The sequence below is a fragment of the Camelus dromedarius genome, chromosome 8, assembly GCF_036321535.1.
Source record: "Camelus dromedarius isolate mCamDro1 chromosome 8, mCamDro1.pat, whole genome shotgun sequence".
Taxonomy (NCBI): domain Eukaryota; kingdom Metazoa; phylum Chordata; class Mammalia; order Artiodactyla; family Camelidae; genus Camelus; species Camelus dromedarius.
In genome coordinates this window covers 56341595-56361214 of record NC_087443.1, presented here as the reverse complement: position 1 = coordinate 56361214, position 19620 = coordinate 56341595, and the positions used below count along the sequence as shown (strand labels likewise).

The following is a 19620-nucleotide window of genomic DNA, read 5'->3' as shown; positions in this document are numbered from 1 at the left end:
TTGCTTTGTCTTTTTCACTCTTAAAGAAGAGTAAATTATCTGTAGGCTACTGGCCCCACCATTCTGCCCCTAAATTGGCCCACCTCCTTAATCAAAAGAGAAATAGAGGCAAAGAGCAACAGGGTTTTAGCTAAAAGCCTCTACGTAATTATAGCATGAAGGGAAGAAAGTCTGAGTAGACATTTAAAATATTTTGTGACCCAGCAGTTAAACATGATCTGCCTGAATCCACAAGCTGATCACAGAGTTGGGCCAGAGCTCTTCTTGTGCCCCCCTCGCCCAACACTGGGAGGTCACTGCCCGCTCTCAGTGCCCTCCTGCCTCCTGCCGCCAGCAATGCTGCCTGGAACAGAGGCCTGTGGAGGAAGCCAAGAACCGGACCCGTTTCCAGAACATAGTGAGTCAAACAGTCATTCCACTGTCTGTGTTTACATCTTTCTGGGGCTTCTGGAGAGGAGTAGGGGGACCTTGAGATAATCTGGAGGACACAAGCACTCGGCGGTGCCAGGAATCATTGCCGTCCATCAGTAGGCCCTGGCAAGTTTGTCTCCAGAAGTACAGACTAGATGAGTGACTGTCTCTATAGAGACACGTTCCTTATCTGTCCTGGCCTTTCTCTTCCTGAAAACACATGGCTCCTGCGATGCTGCTCTCACCAGCGTTGGTCCTAGTTGAAGGCTGTCAACCGTAGGCTCCCAATCCTGGCTCCAAGGATGGAAGTGTAACCCTACCTGGGCTAATCAGAGCCCTTTTCCGGGGTTTTCACATTGGAACCAAGGAAAGAAAGCCTCTCCACTCTGTGCTGATGCTGAGGTGTGAGGCTGAGCATGTACGCAGGTCAGGCCTTGTGAAGAGGGTGATGCAGAAAGAGAAAAGGGGAAAGGGTGGGAGAGAGGAAGTCCTGACGACCCCACCCTGGCCAGAGCCCTGGTTCCAGTCACCCCGAGGCCCCCTCTACCGTTGCTCTTCTGGCAGTTCCAACACCTGAGCCAATGCTTTCTTCAGTTGGTTCAGGTAGAATGTTTGCCATTTGCAACCAAAAAATCCTGTTAACCAGCCTGCATCTGTCACCTGAATCCCTCCTTCGATAGTTTGTAGAATTCCTGCCACCCTGTCTTCTTCTTTTTGAAATAAACATGCCTTGAGGGAGGGAGTCATGGTCTTCATCCTCATTCTCCTCATCATTGCATCCCCATCATCATCACCAACAATATCAACACCCATGACTGAAGACCTCTTTTCCCAGCATTGTCCTGGGTATGGAGGGGATGGAGCTGCAAATGGTAGTCTCTGCCTTCTGGGTGCTTCCATGCTCATCAAAATAGAAGAAATTCCAAGGGCACAGAGCACATGCTGAGCACAGATCTTTTTTAGAACAAGGCATAAATCAATCCATCTGCGTGGAGTTTTTACAGGACACAGACACTCATCACTGCAGATTATTCTGACCTTTTAGTGCCAAACATCCTTTTCTTGAAAAAGCATCCACCCCTTAGAACAACAGGTTTTTACCCTTCGTCTTAAAGTTACCTCCTTCTTCTTTGCACTGCGTTTGTGGCATCTTCTTCACCCTGGCTAATTAGCTCCTAATTCAGGATCAGATTTGTTTGTTTATTTGTTCTCTGGGATGCCTTTTCCAGACTTACCCAATTTACTCCCCTGTAACATCCCCAGCCCCAGATTTCTCATCACGGCTAGAAACCTCCCATTACTAAAGTCTCCATTCCTTTAAACTAATACCTGGCACCTGGATATCTCTTCTTTAAAATACAATCTGTGAATCTCCTGTTGGAATGCCTTCCCATATGTTTTCTGGTCCTATTTAACTTCAATGGCTTTCAAAGAATTAAATTTATAAAAAGGAAAAAAAGAGCACTGTGCACCGTTCCAAAGAAACGATCCATGTTCAAGGTTGTGCGTTCAAAGTGGAACCAGATGTGGCTAGAAAGGAAAGAACACGAAGGAGGAGTAGAAAAACAGGGGCTTCTGGAATCCATGTATCTCTCGTTACCCTTCCACCCTCAGGCTCTGCACAGACCCTCAGATATTCTGAGATCCAAGTATCAACCCAAAGGATTTAGGCCTCCCTTGAGGAGACCTGCCTACTGTGAATTCAGATGCTACTTTAGAGAATTCTACTGATTAATGAATAATGCTTTTTCCTACTTTTCAGGGTTGATTTCCTCTTCCCCTTAGGTCTGAAATGATAGGCTGTCATTATCTACTTTCTTTTCAAAAAATTTAATGGCTTTAGAACAAATTATCCTTTCTCACAATTCTGTGAGTCAGGAATTTGGGCAGGGTCAGCTGGGGTGAGGGCCAGGGAGTTCTGCTCCATGTGACATCAGCAGGTGTCACTCACCCTGCTGTCTGGGCTGGGCTGGTAGGTCCCCAAAGTCTTTACTTGTTTATCTGGTGCCTCGGGGCTCTTCCACGGGCCTCTCCATGGGGCACATTGGGCTTCCTCAGAGCCATGGTGGTCTCAAGGTAGTCAGATTTCTTACATGGTGACTGGCTTCCCCCAGAGACAGAGTGGAAGCTGGATGGCCTCTAAGGCTAGCCGGACCTAGCCCATATTTTGCCAATCGAAGCAGATCACAAAGCCAGCCCTGACTCAGGGGAGACAAAATAGATTCCACCTCTTGATGGGTGGAGTATCACATGCACATACAGAGAAGAAAGAAAATGATAGCAGCCATCTGGGGATCAGCTACCACACCCCTTTAACTGCCACACTCACTTAAAGAGCACATGCTCATTTCTTTTTTTTTATTCTTATTTTTTATTGTCGTGTAGTCGATTTACAATGTTAGCTTCAGGTGTACGGCAGAGCAATTCAGTTATACATATACATACATATGTATATATTTTTTTCCGTTTCTTTTCCTTTACAGCTCATTACAAGAAATTGAACATAGCTCCCTGTGCTATACAGTAGGTCCTTGTTGTTTATCTGTTTTATATATAGTAATATGCATCATTAATCCCAGGTTCTTAATCTACCCCTCCCCCACCTCTCCCCCCTGGCAACAGTTTGTTTCCTATGTCCATGAGTCTATTTCTGGTTTGTAAATAAAAATTTTTTTTTTTTTTTAGATTCCACATATAAGTGACATCATGTATTATTTGTTTTTCTCTGTTTGACTTACTTCACTTAATGTGATCATCTTCAGGTCCATCTATGTTGCTGCAAATGGCATGATTCCATTCTTTTTATGGCTGAGTAATATTCCACTGTACATATATATACACCACATCTTCTTTATCCAGTCATCTGTGTATGGACATTTAGCTTGTTTCCATGTCGTGGCTATTGTAAATAGTGCTGCTGTGATCACTGGGGTGCATGAAGAGCAACCTGCTCATTTCTTAGCCTTGGATAAACCCCAGGTATCGAACACTGTTCTCATTTTACACAACTCTTCTCAGTCTCTTTTATGCCCCCAGATTATTTTGCCTCATGATCTCCATCCTAAGACATAACATCTTCCTTCCATTCAACTTACACCCTCTCTGAATACTTGTTTCAGAAAGCTACATTCCCAAGCATGGACCTCAAATGAATTTTCACTAAGGCTTGTTGTCATTTTATGTTCTGATATGATAATGATCCCTTAGAACTTATAATATATGCATAATATAAGACTGACAACCCTTTAAAAAATTTTTTTTGTCAAGAGCCAAATGGTACAGATTTTCAGCGTCTGGGCCATACAGTCTGTGTTGCAACTACTCAGCTCTGTCGTATAGCAGAAGCAGTCATAGAAAACGCGTGAATGAAGGAGCAGTCCTGTATTCCAATAAAACTATATTTACAAATATAGGCAGCGGGCCAGATTTGGCCCAGAGGCTTTGGTCTTTCTGATCCCTGCTTTAGACTAAGGGCTAAGTTTATCTTTCAGTTTATTTTGTCTAATGATTAGCTGTTTGACTTTCAGAAAGTCACTCTTCTTTGCAATTCCCTTTACTCATAAATAAAAGTATCAAAGTAACCAAGAATAAAATAACCCCTCATGCCCATAGTTGTGAAGATGCCACACATCTTTAAAAATCTTTAGAGGAAATGCCCAGAACAGCCACAAGTTGGGTTGTTTCTCTGTGATCTCAGAGCCCTGCTGATATTTCCATGACTTTGTGTCTTTCCAGGGGTCTCTCTGTCTCCCTAGTCTGTGTATCCTCCGTGTATCTCTGAATCTATGTGGGCCAGTGTCTTTATCTGTCTTCACATATGTGCGTTTCTCTCTGTGCTCAGGGCTTCACTGCCTCTCCATTTCCATTTTGCATGTTCTTGTGTCTCTCTTTTGCATTCTCTGTGTATACGTACATTTGTCTCTTCTTTTTGCCTAAATCTCTCCTCTGACTGTGATGCTCAATAGCTATATATCTTCACTATTTTCCTTTTTAATTAAAAAAAATCCCTATTCTTAAGTTTCAAAATAGGGTATTTTATATACTTTTCAAATTTTAGAAAAAATTTTATGAATGTACAATGAGATGTCATATGTAGCACAGAATCTAGTGTATAGTAGGCACCCAATAATTATTATATTCTTTCATCTGGCTTCCCCTTTATGGAACTGCCTAAGTTGGATTTTTTTTTCACATGGGTCAGTGATTCTCAACAGAGGAAGAGGTACCTCTGTATTTATCTATAACACCTTGTTACTCTCTCTCACCTTTACCTAGGACACTGGCTCTTGGCCTCCTCGTCATTACTATGTTTGTACACTTCTTGGGAACTAATGAAAGTAGAGAGTCAAAGGCCAGGCAAGACATTGGTGGCTCAGTTGACCTTTTGCTCAGCCACCCAGGGATGATCTGGTAACTCCCACAGGCTCTTTCTCTTTTGTTCGCTCTACAAGTATTTATTGAGCACTCATCATGCCCTAGGTGATGGGGAGACAGAAGTGAACACAGCAGACACAGTCTCTGCCCTCCTGAAGCTTATGGCTTCCTGGGAGAAATGGACATAAATAAGTAGCCAAACAAGAGTGGGACAGAGGATGCAGTGACTGAATACAGATGAGGAGAAGGTCTCTCCAAGATGCCTTTCAAGGTGAGACCTAAAGGATGAGAAGAAGCCAGTTCAGGAGGGAAGTGGAGGGAGCCTGTTCTGGTCGGAGGGCTGAGACCGCACCAGCTGAGCCGTTAGGAGCTGGATGGAGGCTGGTGTGGCTGGAAGAGGGCAGCGAGGTGGGAAGCAGACCAAGCCAGGCTCCCAGGCCAGGAGTGATAAAGGGTCTGGCTTTCATTCTAACATAATGGGAAACCACCACAGGGTTTTAGGCAGGAGAATGGCTCATCTGATTTATATATTTAAAGAGGACTCTGGCTATGGTGTGGGCGAATTTGATTGGTGGGGGCAAGTGGGGAGGCAGAGAAAGGAGGCTCTCCAGAGATAGTGGCAGTGGGGGAGGAAAGAAGGGAAAGGATTTGAAATATTTTAAGAGGTAGAAATGACAGGACCAGCCAATGAATTAGATGTGAAGACAAGGGGGTGGGAGAACCAAGGCTGACACCAGGTTCCTGGCTTTAGCACTCGGATACCCATTGCAGGGAGGAGGGGGCCGAGCGATCGATAGTTCCATTTTGGACACGTTCCATCAGAGGTGACTGTGAGGCACGCAGGGGGAGATGTCAAGAAGGCAGTCGGATATATGGGTCTGAGCTTGGACTGGGGATTTGGGTTGGAGATATAAATTTGGAAGTTGTCAGTCATGGGAACAGATGTTATCCCCTAGTGAAAGGGGACGGAGACAGAAGGGGGCCCAGGATCAGGCCTGGGGACTCCAACATTAAGAGGGAAATAACCTTTAAAAATTGTATAAAAAATAAAAATTACATATCAATTTATTAAAGAAATTTTTGTGACTTGATCAGTTCTTTACTTAATAAAACATCATTATGTCTATTGGAGGGGAAAAAAAGAGAGCAGGAAGAGGAGGAAGAGCCTGCAGAGAGGAAAGGAGGGGGAACCAGAGAGAAAGAAGAAAAACCAGAGGAGGGTGGCGTCCTCAGAGCAGAGAGAGCAGAGTGTTTCCAGAGGGAAGTGGCCAGCAGCGCAGGCCACTGTGAGCCGGATGCAGCTGAAGGGCCCCGGAAGGCAGGACAGAAAGGGCATCCTTAGTTGTGGCCACTTGAAAGCCACTAATGATCATAACAAGAGCATCTCTGCTAGAGTTGGGGGACTGGGGGATGGAATGTGGATTGGGGTGCAGTACATGGGCCGTGAGAAAGTGGGGGCAGCTTGTGAAGACAACTCTTTGAGTTTAGTTACAAAGAGAAATAAAGAAATACACAGCAGATGATGAGAGGTCCCAGGTGGGGTGTTTGGGGATGAGAACTATTAGAGTATGTTTGGTGATTCAAAATGATCCCTCCAGAGAGTGAGAGCTTGTGGCTCAGTTTTCTTAAATAATGATGGGAACTTATAATTGTGTAACTCTTCACAGTTTGCCAAGTGTTATCACACACTCCGTCTCATCCTTGCGGAGTTCAGGTGAGGAAGCTGAAGCTTAGAGGAACTGAGTGATAAGCTTAAGGTCAGAGCCGGGAAATGGAGGCCCAGACCCCACGCCCAGGCTGCTGGAGCCCAAGGCCCCTCCCTGTCTGCAGCAGCCCCTCCCAGGGGACCGGCGTGACAGTTGGGCAGTACTCACACAGGAATGGTTTGTGCCCTGCTGGCGTCTCACGAGCAGATTTTTGAATTGCTGCCGAGCCAATTACCTCTGCTACTGGCCCAGCCTCTGACATTATGAAGTCGCAGCTGCTTTTCAAGAACATACGACCCTGTCCCACTTCCTAAGCCTGTTTAACTGAGCTTCATAGCCTCCTGAATTTCTAGAAGCATCCAGCAATCTTGGGCACATGCCAGAGAGAGGAGATGGTAAAATCCCATGTCCCTTACGTCCAGCTCCCTGGGTTAGTGACTGTGGCTCGCCTCTGTACCTGTCTCCACAGCTGTAAAATCCTAGGATTGTCATGAGGATGAGATGAGGTAGTGGGAATAAAGTGCTCAGAAGGGTGCTTGGTGCGTGGTGACTGCTCTGTGAGGACTACCCGTGATTGTTTTCCTTCACTCACTCACTCTTAGGGACAGACATTTGTTGGGGACCTTCTCTATGCTTGCATGGCTCTAGGCACAGCAAATGCAGAGATGCACCCACATGCTTCAAGGAGCATATGTTTTAATGAGGGGAAGTGATGTTAGAACACAAACAATTCTGCCTCGAGGGAATAAGCAAGGTGTAAAATGCTGTGGGTGTCCGGGGAAGAGAAGATCACATCTAGCCCAGGAGGTGGGGCAGGCTTTATGGGAGAAAGGGACGGCGGGGAGAACATCCCCCACGGGAGGGGGTGGGATGGTAAGGAACCCACTGGAGCATCAGCTTCTTGGAGAAGACGGGGAGGGGATAAGACTGGCTCTCCTGGTGGGAGACTGTGAGAGGCTTGGATACCAGTGCAGCAGGCCCAGCAAAGGGCAGCCCAGGTGGAGGGAAGAAGTGGCAGGTCCATGCCCCACCGCCTGGCCTTGCACTGCCGTGTGCTGGGACCCCTACCCGGGAGCCATTGGTCTGGCTACGTGTCTCCTTGGTGGGGAGGGTGAAACAGAGAGGTAAGAGTGTCAGGATTCATCCCAGGCTGCCATGTAAGTTTGGGGGGTTCTCTGTGGCACATGCTCACTATAACAGATGGGGGAATTTGGGCCACCCCCCACCCCTTAGGGAGTGCCCTGGAACTAGCACCCCCAGGTTCTTCAAAGAAGCCATGATCTAGGGCCACCCGCTCCCCAAGGACCACCACCATGGAAGCAGGGACCCTGTGTGCACACCCACCACCCGAGATTCAAGGTGAAAGGACCAGCCTCAATATGGGTGGAACTTCCACTGGGATTGTCTCCAGGGGATTGTGAAGATACTCTGGGAGACCCAAGGGACACAGGGTGCGAAGGATGAGTGTCAGCGTTGGACTTTATATGTGGCTCCTCAGCCATAGCCTGGGGCTGGGGGAGAAGGGGGACTCACCCGCTCTGTCCACCCCCTGAGGTTAGTTAGACTCAAGACCCTATTTCAAGAGCAATAGACTGAGAATGGCTCTCACACAGCACCTAGTCTAGGGCCTTTTACACGCTGGCTCTGGAACCCCTTGTTTAAACATGTTATGGAATGTGATGCCTAAGGTCACAAAAGTAACCTCTGGAAGTCAAGACCTGCAGAGAAGCAAATGAAATCAAGGACGAGGAAGTGCTTTATAAACTTTCAAGTGTTGTAGAAACGTAGGGTTACGATCTCCTCTGTTTACGTGACGTTCTTGGGCATTTCCATGGCCGTTGCTTTGGAAGAGACCATCAGAAGAAACTGCAGAGGACTAAGAGTGCTGGCGTTGTAGACAGTGTGGAAGGAGCACAGGACTCGAAGACAGTGAGAAGCCTCATGCTGCCCTGTGCGAGCTGTGTAACCTTGGACAGCTCACTTTGCCTCTCTGAGCCTTTGTTTCCTTTTCTAGAAAAATGCCTTCTCTACCTTCTTTATGGGATTATCGGGGCTCAGCTGAGGCAATGCATGGGAAAGTGCTTTTAGCAAGGCCAGCGCCCCAGAACTATAGTGTCTTTTGAGGAGCAGTATTGGTAGTAAACAGAAGACCCAGAAGCTTTGAGGACTAGTCTTTAGCACCCGGAAACCACTTCCTGCCCCTGGGAGCTGGAGCCGGCTGCTGGCCATGCTGGAACCCAAGCGTTCTGTCTCGTCTCTCCTGCCTAAACGTGTCCCATAGGTCATGCCGCGCCCTCGATGCACAGCCCTCAGACACTTCATCAAGGCGACTAAGGTGCCAGCTTCCATCACCGGGTGCTGACTCAGCCCCCAGTGAGCTCTGTCTCCCCTTTCGCACACTGTGGATGCCAGAAGGCACCAGGCCAGTCACTGAGCATCCCCCAGACTTCACTGGCTCTGCATCTTGGTGACGAAGGAGAGGGCCAAATTGGATCTGTTTCAGCAAAGCAAGAAGTGATTTCTCTCAAAGACCTTGGAGAGTTCTTTCCGCCTTCTCCCTGTCCACCCCTCCTCCTCCGCGGTATTCTCAGCTGGGGACCGTCCAGAGGCTGGCAGCTGAACTTCACTCAGGATGTGCATGCTCGGGTTAAAACAAAGGCAGGAGACCGGGAACTAATGGATGGGGGTTGGCCGGGTTCCTTTGGAGAGCCTGGCAGGCTGGTGCTCCAGGAGGTAGGAGGAGCCTTCAGACATTCATGGCTGTGCTGCCTGGGGTGACCTTGGGCACACCACTCTCTCCAGATGGAAGGGCGATGGGAAGAAATTGGCTGCAGGACACCTAAGCCCTTATGACTCAGACATGGGCTCTGAGGATTTACTCATACAATGGCAACAAGTATTTACTGAGCACCTATTTTGTGCCAGGCACTGTTCTAGGCCCTGGGGAACAAAGCAGACAAAAAGTTCTGCCTTCATGTAGCTGACATTCTAGTGGGATCAGACAGGGAAGGAAGAGATACACAGGAGTTCAGAGAATTGTCAGCTGGGGTAAAGCCATGAGAAAGAGAGCAGGGGTGAGAAATGAGGAATGCAGGGTGGCGGTGGTGGCAAGTTTCAGGAAAGTGGGCAGGAAAGCCTCAATGAGAAGGGAAGGGACGATTGCATGAGGGCTGAAGGAGGAGAAGGAGGGAGACAGCCATGTGGATATCTGGAGGAAAAGCATCCTGGGCAGAAGTCCCCGAGGCAAGAGCATGCAGCAAGGAGATCGTGTGGTCGTGGGAGAGTCAAGCAAGAGAGAGATGAGGACTGAGGAGCGCTTTCGTCTTTTGTTTTGAGTCCCTCAAGAAAAGATCCAGCAGGTCTCCCTGATGACTTTAGAGGTGTTAAGAATCTCCTGTTTCTGATTTCATACTACTGTTTAAATGCTGGGACTTTCTATCGAGAGAGTCATTCCAAACCTCAGTGACAAAGCTTTCTGCTCTACCAGGGCTCATTCACACAAGGGCTGGCTCTTGGGATAGCAGAGAGGGCCTGGGTTCGAGTCCCAGCACCTGACACTTACTAGCTGTGTTATCTTGGGAAGGGCACTCAACCTCTCTGAGCCTCACTTTCCCTAACGAAGTTTGTCAGTTGCCTCATCTGTAAAAAATGGGTTAATAATACAGCCTACATCACGTGATTGTTGTTACATTTAAGTGAATGAGATTATAAATATGAAGGTGTCTTTTACATTGAAATTGGCAAAATAAATGTCAGGGAGTTTTTTGTTTTCTTCAGCAAAGCCTGTCACTGGCTGCCCACTCCCCTCCACTGCCCTGCTCCTTATATTGTGTCCCATGTGGGCCCAGGTGACTCTCACTTTGCCTGTGTCCATATCTGATTCAGGGATACTCGTCAAACACCCGGAAACCCTGAGGTGGGCAGCCAAGGGTTCCCCAGGAATACAGTGGTGCCTTGGGAATGTTCTGGGGCCGAATTGTCCCCACATTGACCTGTCTGGGAGGACTCTGAGCCCATTGCCCTGGTCGGGTGCAACCAGTGGGCCCAGCTGTTCATCCTCAGCGTCCCCTCCCCCTTCCTTCTCCAGGTACAACGGCCCCAACCTGGTTCTGAAGTACGACCAGGCCCAGAAGCGGTTGGTGAACATCGCGGTGGACGAGCGCAGCTCCCCCTACTATGCGCTGCGGGACCGGCAGGGCAACGCCATCGGGGTCACAGCCTGCGACATCGACGGGGATGGCCGTGAGGAGATCTACTTCCTCAACACCAACAATGCCTTCTCGGGTAAGGGTTTGGGGCCTCAGGCCCCCTGCCTCCCACCTCCTCCCTCACAGCACCCACGAAGGGACAGCCTTCCTCGGGTTACTGTCACCGGCTCCCCCAGCCACAGTTCCTGCTGCCTCCAGGACCCTGCTCTGTCCCAGCGGGGACACCCCAGGAGGACCCCTTCTTCTCTTATGCGGGAAGCTTTTTCTCATCTCCCAGCCCCCAGGCCTGGAGAGGGAGGCCTTGAGCAGAAGACCAGTCCTCTCCCTTGGACTTTATCCTCTTCACCTCCCCAGTCCTCCTGACCCCCCGCTCTTCTCCCCACTGCTCCTGCCGTGGCTCAGCCGCTCAGCACTTCTCACCTCCATGGTCCACCCTTGGCCCCCTGCATGCTGCTTCCAGGGGATCTTTCTAAAATGCTTAGAAATCCTTCCAGGGCCCCTCACAGCTTTCAGCTGAGCTCAGTTTTTCACTCCACATTCCTGCCAAGCCCCTACTCCGTGCCAGACTAAAAACGCTAGGTGCTGGGGATAGAACTTGGAGGAAGACAGATCTTGCTTTCCCAAGAGCCAAGAGGCCATCCCAGTCATCAGGGGTCTGTGTTAATGCAGATTCTGATGCAGCAGGCCTGTCTGGGCCCGAGATTCTGCATTGCTAAGGCTCTTGGGCTATGATGCTGCTGCTGGTCCAGGGACCACGCTTTGGGTAGCGAGGTCGTACATACCAAGCAATGGCTGACAGAAACTGATGCCCAGAAGGCTGCATAATAGTAGCAATGATGATACTAATTATACAGCTGATACTTAAGTAGCACCTACTATGTGCCAGGCCTGGATCTGAGTGCTTTGTATTAGTCACCTCATGTAAGCCTCACAACAGCTCAATTACGTAGGTACTGATGTAGCCCACTTTATAGCTGAGGAAACTGAGGCACAAAGAGGTCACATAACTTGCCCAAGGCCACACAACTTGTAAGTCCCAGGATTCAAACCCAGGTGTTTGACACCAGATCCATCCTCTTAATCAACACACTCTATGGCCTTACTCAATCTGACATCCTTGGGGCCTAGTGGAGAGCCAGGCTTATAGTTAATGCTCAAGACAATGTTCTTGGAGCTGCAGGTCCAAGTCTGCTCCCATGGGACCATAACATCTGCAGGGAAGTTCCAGGCCACGGCTTCCTCCTGGAGGATGCAGGACCGCTTGTCCCTGCAGGGCCAGGTTGGATGTGCACTGGACTCTTCCTGATGGCAGCAGGCAGCAAGGGGTTGGTCTGGACAACACTCTGTGGTTCAGACATGTGAATTCATCATCCTGAATCCCCCAACCTTGTGGAGGCAGGTGATTACCTGGCTGTGGGGACCACCTTCCCTGCTCACACACACAAACACACAGGCTTTCCCCATGGGCCCATAATGTTGCCCTACTGGTTGCTGAGCCCAAGCCAGGATCCAGCCCCAGACTGCCCCAATATTGAGCCCTGCCAGTTGCATGAATGGGAGAGGAAGAGGTTGGGGCTGGTGCCAAGGGCAGGGGCAGGCGGAGCTGACTGGCTGACAGCCAGACTTGCGCAGCCAAGAAACAATGAGCCACAGCCCCGAGTGGTGTTTTATGGGTTTTCATCTCATCTTGCCACCAAGTGAGGCCTGAGAGATAGTAATTATCCTTACACAAATATCAGGGCATGATTACCCAGCTGGATTTACTGCCCTCTCCAACCAAGCCAAGATTGGATTAGGACACAATTAATTGATGGGCTGATCAACCCTTTAATGTGGGGCAAGGTCAGGAGGGGAGCAGCCACACGGGACAGCTATGGAAGGGGTGAGTCCCCAGAAAGATGCTGGAGGGAAGCAGAAATGCAGAAGAGGGTGTTGAACGTGGGCTCGGCAGGCAGGATGCCAGAGGAAGGGGACAGACTCTTTCCTACTCACTGAACACAGAGTACCTGGGCTGGGACCTGTCAGGTGTCTCTGAAGCAGCAGCCCCTCCCAGGCTCTTAGAGTGTTTCATTGTGAATCCTAGAGCAGTGGTGCTCAGCCCAGGCTGCACTGCACATTAGAACCTCCTGGGGAGCTTTGAACACTCCCAGTTCCCAAGGTGCATCTCAGCCCAGTCCAATCCAAACCTCTGGGGGCAGGACCCAGTTATGAGAGTGGAGAGCTCTCCAGGCAATTCTCCTGTGCAGTCAAGGTTGAGGGCCATACCCCAGAGTCATGCTGGTTCCATGCTCAGCCTAACCACCACCCCATTCACTCGCTAATGAATTCATTCCTTGAATAAGTATTTATTGAGCACCTACCATTTGCTATGCACTATTCTAGGCATTGAGGATAATACCCCCAATGAATGAAACAGACAAAAATCCTGCCCTCTCTCCCCAACTCAGCCATATATTTCTCTAGGAATCTGACTCCTCTCTCCTAGCCCCTGGACTCTAAGCTCCTTGAGAACAAGGTCCCTGTATTGGTCATTTTGTGTCCCACTTTGGCCCAGCCAGACCTTGAACATCCTAAGAGTCCGATTAAAACTTAATAAATAAATCCAGGGGGAACAGACAAGGAACGAGCCGTTAGGCCTGAGAGGTTTGCCAACCAAGAGAAGACAAGGAGAGGCAGGCAGAATGGAGCCCCCCGGAAGGTCCTGGACTTCCTGGCTTTGAGGGCACAAGTGTTTATCTGGGAGAGGCTGGAGCTGGGTCCCCAGAGCTGGGGTAAGGGTGACAGTGCCCAGCAGCCTCAGCTACAGGCATGCACCTCCCAGTGACCTTCCGCGTGTTTGAGTTAATTTTTCAGTTGAGTGATTCCATTGATTCATTGACAGTGGGTGGGGTGTGAAGCTGGGACACTTGTGTCATGTCAGCACTTCCCTGGGTCCAGCTGGCACGACGCTCAGCCATTGCCACCCTGCCCACCATGGGGAACCTGAGATCCTCTCCAGCGGCCCCAGCCAGCCCATACCTGCCTATGGCTTATGACTGGGGGTCCTTTAGCCCGGGCCTGATCATTGGAGGGTACTATGGAAGGACAGCCGCTGTCCTCTCCCTCAGCCAGCCTTGGGATGTCTGCACTGGAGTCCCGGAGGAGGGCTGGGACCCTGCATCCTGGCAGTCTCCTGTGGAAGTCAGTCTGTATAAACCTGGGCTCTGTCCCTTACCTACTGGGTGACCTTGGGCAAGATGCTTGACCTCTCTCGGTCTCCACCCCTTCACATGGAGAACAGGAGAAATCATACCAACTTCATAAGCTCAACTCCCTCCAGTGTCTCCATAGACTGTATCCAAAGTCTTTACCATCACCTGCCACCTTCTTTAAGCCACTCCTCCTTTCTAACTCCGTTTCCCCGACTCTCCCTGTTGCTCACCGCACTCCCACCTGAGGCCTTCGTACTTGCTATTCCCTCTGCCCGAAATGCTTTTCCCACCATTGTTCTCAGGAAGCACTCCTTCCCTTCACCCAGGCCCCTCCTCTGATGAGGTCTTCCCTAGACACCTTAAAATCCTACCCTATCACTCTCTGTGCCTTTAACTTGGTTCATTTCTCTTGGGAGCACTTACCACCGTCTGAAAGTATGTTATGTGTTTGTTGCTCCTCTCTTCTACGCTTCTGCTAAATGCCATGGGGATAGAAACTTTGTCTTGTTTTTTGCTGTATCTCCAGGACCAAAGACATGATGGTGTCACTTAGTAACATTTAATACACTTCTTTGAATGAACAGCTGAGATGATGAATGAAAAGCACTTATTATGGTGTCTAGGACTCATATGTGCTCTCTAAGCAATAGCTGTTGTAATTCTGTGGCGTGAAGAAAGCCAGAACCTTTAGAGATGCCCTGTGCAGAGGGGCCACAGGCCCCAGATGAGAGACTCTGGGAGCAAAAAGGAAAAACGACTATCATATAAACAAGACACCAGTGAGGTGAGGGCACTAGGTAAGCATGACTCAAATGTTAAGAATTAGAAAGTAGGTAAGAGGGAGGGAACAGAGAAAGACAGACCATAATCCTAAGAGGCCTGGATCAGGAAACCAGCATATGGCTTAACTGATCTGGAAAAGTAGTAGCCATTGTGTTTCAGGCAACACTACTCTTTAAAAACCAGGTAGGAGCATGTGCGGAACAAAGAGGGGACAAGAGGCCCGTTCCAGCACCTCCCTCCACATCCAGGAACTCAGGAATAGACTGTGAGCCCCACAACTTCTTTATTTCACTCATTCAGTTCAACAGAATGGTCACTGACCATCTACTATCTTCTGTCTACATATACTTCATACCCTTTCCTCCTTTTCTATACAAATAGTAGCAGCTCAGCTCACAATGCCTGCCCCTTACTTTTTTTTGTTTAACAATCAATTTTGGCCATTATTTCAAGGCAGCACACAGAGAGCATGCTCATTATTTTTATGGCTATCTAGTACTCCATTGTGTAGATTTGCTGTTCACTAAATTGGTCCTCTGTTGGTGAATATTTAGATTGCTTACAAACAGTGCCACCAAATGAATAAGCTTGTACAACATGCCATTCTCCACAGTTGCAGATGTATCTGTAAGGTAAAGTCATAGAAATGGAATTGCTGCAGCAAGGAATATACAGGGGTAGTTTTGATAGGCATGGCCAAATGGTCCTTCAAAGGAACGGTCCTAATTAAACTCCCATCAGCCCTGACGCAAGTGAGCTCTTCCTATTCCAGCATTCTCACCAACACATCATCATTTTAAAAAATATTTGCTAATCTGATAGGAAAAAATTGGTATCAAGTATAGTTTTAATTTTCATTTTTCTTAAAATGAGTGAGGCTGAACATATTTTTATATATTTGAGTCTCATGCCTGCTCATAGCCTTTGCCCATTTTTTTCTATTGATTATTGGCCTTCTTCTTATTGATTTGTAACACCTCTTTATAAATTAGGGAAACCAGCTCTCTGTAATGCAAGTTGTGCAGAGTTTCCTCTTGTTTGTCATTTTTCTTTTGTCTTTGCTCGTGGTGAGTTTTGCAATGCGGAAAATGTTTATTTTTATGGACTGGGATTTATCGCTCTTTTCTATGATGGCTTCTGAGCTCTGTGTTATACTTAGGCCTTCAGCAGAGCTTTTGTAACATCTTGGAGAGGAGGCGTCAGTCGCTGTGCCAGAGAGAAGAAAGGGGATCGGGGGCGCCTTGCACCTCCTGCCTCTTCTGCCTACACAGTAGATGAGGCTTCTGCCTCAAGCGTGCTCCCATTGTCCTGCAGCTCCTTTACCAGCCTCCATTCCCACTGCACCCAGATACTCAACACCTTGTTTCTCAAAGCATGTTTCGCAGCCCAGTAGCCCTGGTAACAGCCGGAAGCTCATAAAAATGCAGAATCTCAGGCCCCACCCCAGATTTATTGGATCAGAATCAGCATTTTAACAGGATGGCCAGGACTTCCTGTGCCTGGTAAAGCCCAAGACACACTGCCCTGAGTCTCCACCCTCTTTTCCTAGGATCCTCTAGGCCCTGAGATGGATCTTAGGGCCTCCTGATCCCCAGCCAGGTTTCCATTGGACGCAAAGTTCAGACTTGCAGCTCACCCAGCATGACCTTGTTTGCAGAGATGAGCTCATGAACTTCTCTGGCTCCCCACCCCCACCCTCACTGTGCCTCATTCACACATGGCCCCAGAAGAAGCCAGGGTGGGACCAGGCTCTCAAAGCAGCACCATAAAGAGTATGGGGCCCTGAGAGCTATTTCCTTGGTTCTAACACAGAACAAGCTTCCTTGGGAACCAACCCTCCATCCGCCCCTGCCCAGCTCTTTAGTATGTTATGCAGAGCTTTGCAGTCAGACCACAGTTTGAAGCTCAGCCTTGCTGCTTAACAACAGCTCTGCAACTCTAGGCAAATGGCTTAATCCTTTGAGCCCCAGTTTCTCTCTATAAGGTGAAGAATCTATCCTCCAGACATGACTGTAGAGAGAACCAACTGAGCTGATGTGGGAGAGCATCCAGCAGGGGTTGATCAGATTTCCCTCTTCTTCCTGGGGTGGAAGAAGAAAGACTGGGGTCAGAAATTATATCAGAGGACACAGGGGAGCCTGGGTTCATTCTCTTTTAAAGTGTCCTTTGCCAGAACTAGTGCTTCTTTCCCCTGGGGCCATCACTGCTTCGCTGGTTTTCCATTGACTAAGTCTTGTAAAGCAGTTTATACTTAATATCACAGTTTCCTTCTAGGATATGGCTCATTAAGGACCCGCAGTGGCCATGCCCTGTAATGCCCTGGCTGATAAAGATGATGGTGGTAAGGATGGTGGTGATGAGAAGGAGGATGAAGATGAGGACAGTGGTGATGACGATGATGATGATGGTGGTGGTATTACTGTTACTGTTTATTGAACTTATCATGAGCCAGGTCTCCTTTTAAGTACTTTACTTACATTATCTAATTTAATCCTCACAACAGCCTCAGAAATAAGTGGTCATTCTCATTATCCCATTTTACAGGTAAGAAAAGGACAGGTCCACGACTTGCTCATGGTCAGCCTAGGCCAGGGATGTTGCTGGCTACTTCACCTACCCTGCTGCTTGGCAGTAATCTCTTTGCCTTAAGAAAGTTTGGAGGATGAGCCCTCTTCCCTGCCTGGTGCACTTGCCCACCTTCTCTTTGCCACCAATACCAGACCATGAGTCAGGTCACCTCCCTGGGGCGGGGACAGCCTGGGGGAGGAGGCACTCCTTAGGAAAAGCCCTTTATTGCCCAAACTCACTCTCCCAGTGGCTCCAAGTTACCTTCTAGGGGTAGAGCTGGGTGTGGAGCAGATGACAGGATGGTGACTTGAGGGCCGTTTGCTTGATTGACACCACTGCCCTTAAGGCAGAACCTTTCTCTTTTCTGTTTGTCTGATGACTCCTCTGCCTTAGCCCCTTCTTCCTTCCACACCCAAATGTGGCTCCTCCCTGGGACTCAGTCTTTGGTGCTGGTCTTTCCCTTCTGCCCCAGCTCCTGCCTCGCTACTCTGCCAGCTTCTGTCCCTTATGATCAGTGACCTCCTGGGCATGCCTTCTCAGCCACCTTGTCATCACCTCAAATGCCAAGCTCCTGCTCCCACTCTCAGCTGGCCTGATGTCCCTGTTTCCATCCCTGTCCCCACACTGTGGACCACTTCCTTGCTTGACTCGCAGCCAATCCCTCCTGCCCTTCCTGCTCCAGCCTCCTGCACCCGGAGTTTCTTCCCCACTCCTGTTGTCGCCACCTTGGATCATGCCTGAGCTACTCCAGAGGTGTCTCCCTACTTCATTTTCTCCCTTGTTAGCCCACACCTCACTCCACTGCCAGGCAAATCTTTCAGAAACCCTGTCTTCCCCAGATCAGAAACCACCAACAGCCCCTTCACCCTCAGTCCTGGAATTAGTGGGTCCCTCCTGCCCTGCCATGCTTCTCCTCTACCCGCACTAGCCTCCTCTCTAGGCGAACTCAGTGTCCCCTCTGTGCCTTTGCCTATGCCCCTCGCCTGCCTTTAGTACTACCCCTCCTCTCTCCACAGACTAAGCTGTGGAGTGCAGTGCTCAGAAGCACAGGCTTTGGAGTCAGAAAGACCTGGGTTTGACTGTGTCCACCACTTACTTGCTCTTGGGCAATTGACTTAACCTCTCTGCCCCTCAATTGCTCCATCTGTAAAATGAAGCTATACCACCTCTCAAGGTGGATGTGGGGTTTAGGCAACATGATGGTTGTTTTTTAAAAAAAAGAAAGAAAAGAAAGTGTTTCACACAGAGCCTGGCAATACTGAGTGACGATTCAAGTCCCAGTTCAGGCGACTCCTCTGTCATGAAGCCCTCCCTGATCACTGTGGCTTCTCCCATCCTGATTGCACAGCATCTGCAGGATGTGCTGTCTTGAGCCCGTCGGGCTCTGCTAGCTGTGGAATCATAGGCAAGTCCCCTTGCCTCTCGTGTCTCAGATCCTTCATCTGTAAATTTTGCATGAAAATAGTACCCATCTCGTGGGGTTGTGGCAGCCAGGGTCCGTGATTGAATGTGTGAAGTGCCTGGCATGTAGAAGGTGCTGTAGGAATGTTAAGTAGTATTGGTTTTACTGCAGTTCCAAGGCATCTCCTCTCCCTAGCCCTCCAGTTGTCAAATGAACTATAAGCGCCCCAAGTCAGGGACTGAGACTCCTATTCCCCTGGGGCCTCCCCAGCACCGGGCAGGGGGTGGTGGGCCCCTGAGCCTCACCCACTGGGCCTTTCCACCTGGCCATCTGGCAGCAATTGGCAGCTCCACTGGGCTCGGAGACTTACAAGCCTCCTTTAATGCCAACATGCCAAAGTCAGGGTGGGAATGGGAGTCCCCAGATGTGCCACTTATAGGGGTCATGACCTCCAGAGCCGCCTGCCCTGCCCTGGAACACCCTCTGTTTCTCCCAGGCTTCTGCCCTCTGAGAGTCTCCCCCAGGGACTCAGAGAGCCCCTCCTGCAACTGACAGCCTCTCTTCTCCCGGAGCTGCTGCCCCTGACTCAGTGAGGGACCCCAGGGCATAGTGCAGCTACAAGCAGCCAGGAGGTGGGATGATGCACTGATATGGGCCAGGGGCCAGTGCCAGGTGTTTATTGCCAGTGCCATCGACCCGCACAGCTCGCTGTTTATCTGTCTTCCTGACACACCTAATTACCCAGGTTGCAGCTGCCAGCGCGTTTGCTCTTCCTAAATCACGGGCTCTCATCCCTCCTGTCGCCCAGGCCTCCGGGCCTCTGCCTGCAGAAGGGCTGCCATTGATTTTGCCGTTCCCCTTTATGATCTACAAGGCTCTGCATCACTGTTGCACATTTTACCTTAATTAGTTTATTCTTCTGGGCGTCCCTGGTCGGAAGCCAGGAGGCTGGAGCAGGGGGAGAGGCTAACAGTACA

General features: G+C 49.4%; 1 protein-coding gene across 6 annotated transcripts in view; it reads left to right on the top strand.

Moving 5' to 3' along the window:
* The window catches only part of CRTAC1 (cartilage acidic protein 1), a 140779-nt gene that overhangs the window by 78928 nt on the left and 42231 nt on the right, over positions 1–19620 (top strand). For all 6 annotated transcript variants that reach the window (XM_031461548.2, XM_010974402.3, XM_031461547.2 and 3 more), the window contains exon 3: positions 10579–10775. In XM_031461548.2, coding sequence (XP_031317408.2) covers positions 10579–10775 — 197 coding nt within the window. The remainder of the gene's footprint in view (positions 1–10578; positions 10776–19620) is intronic.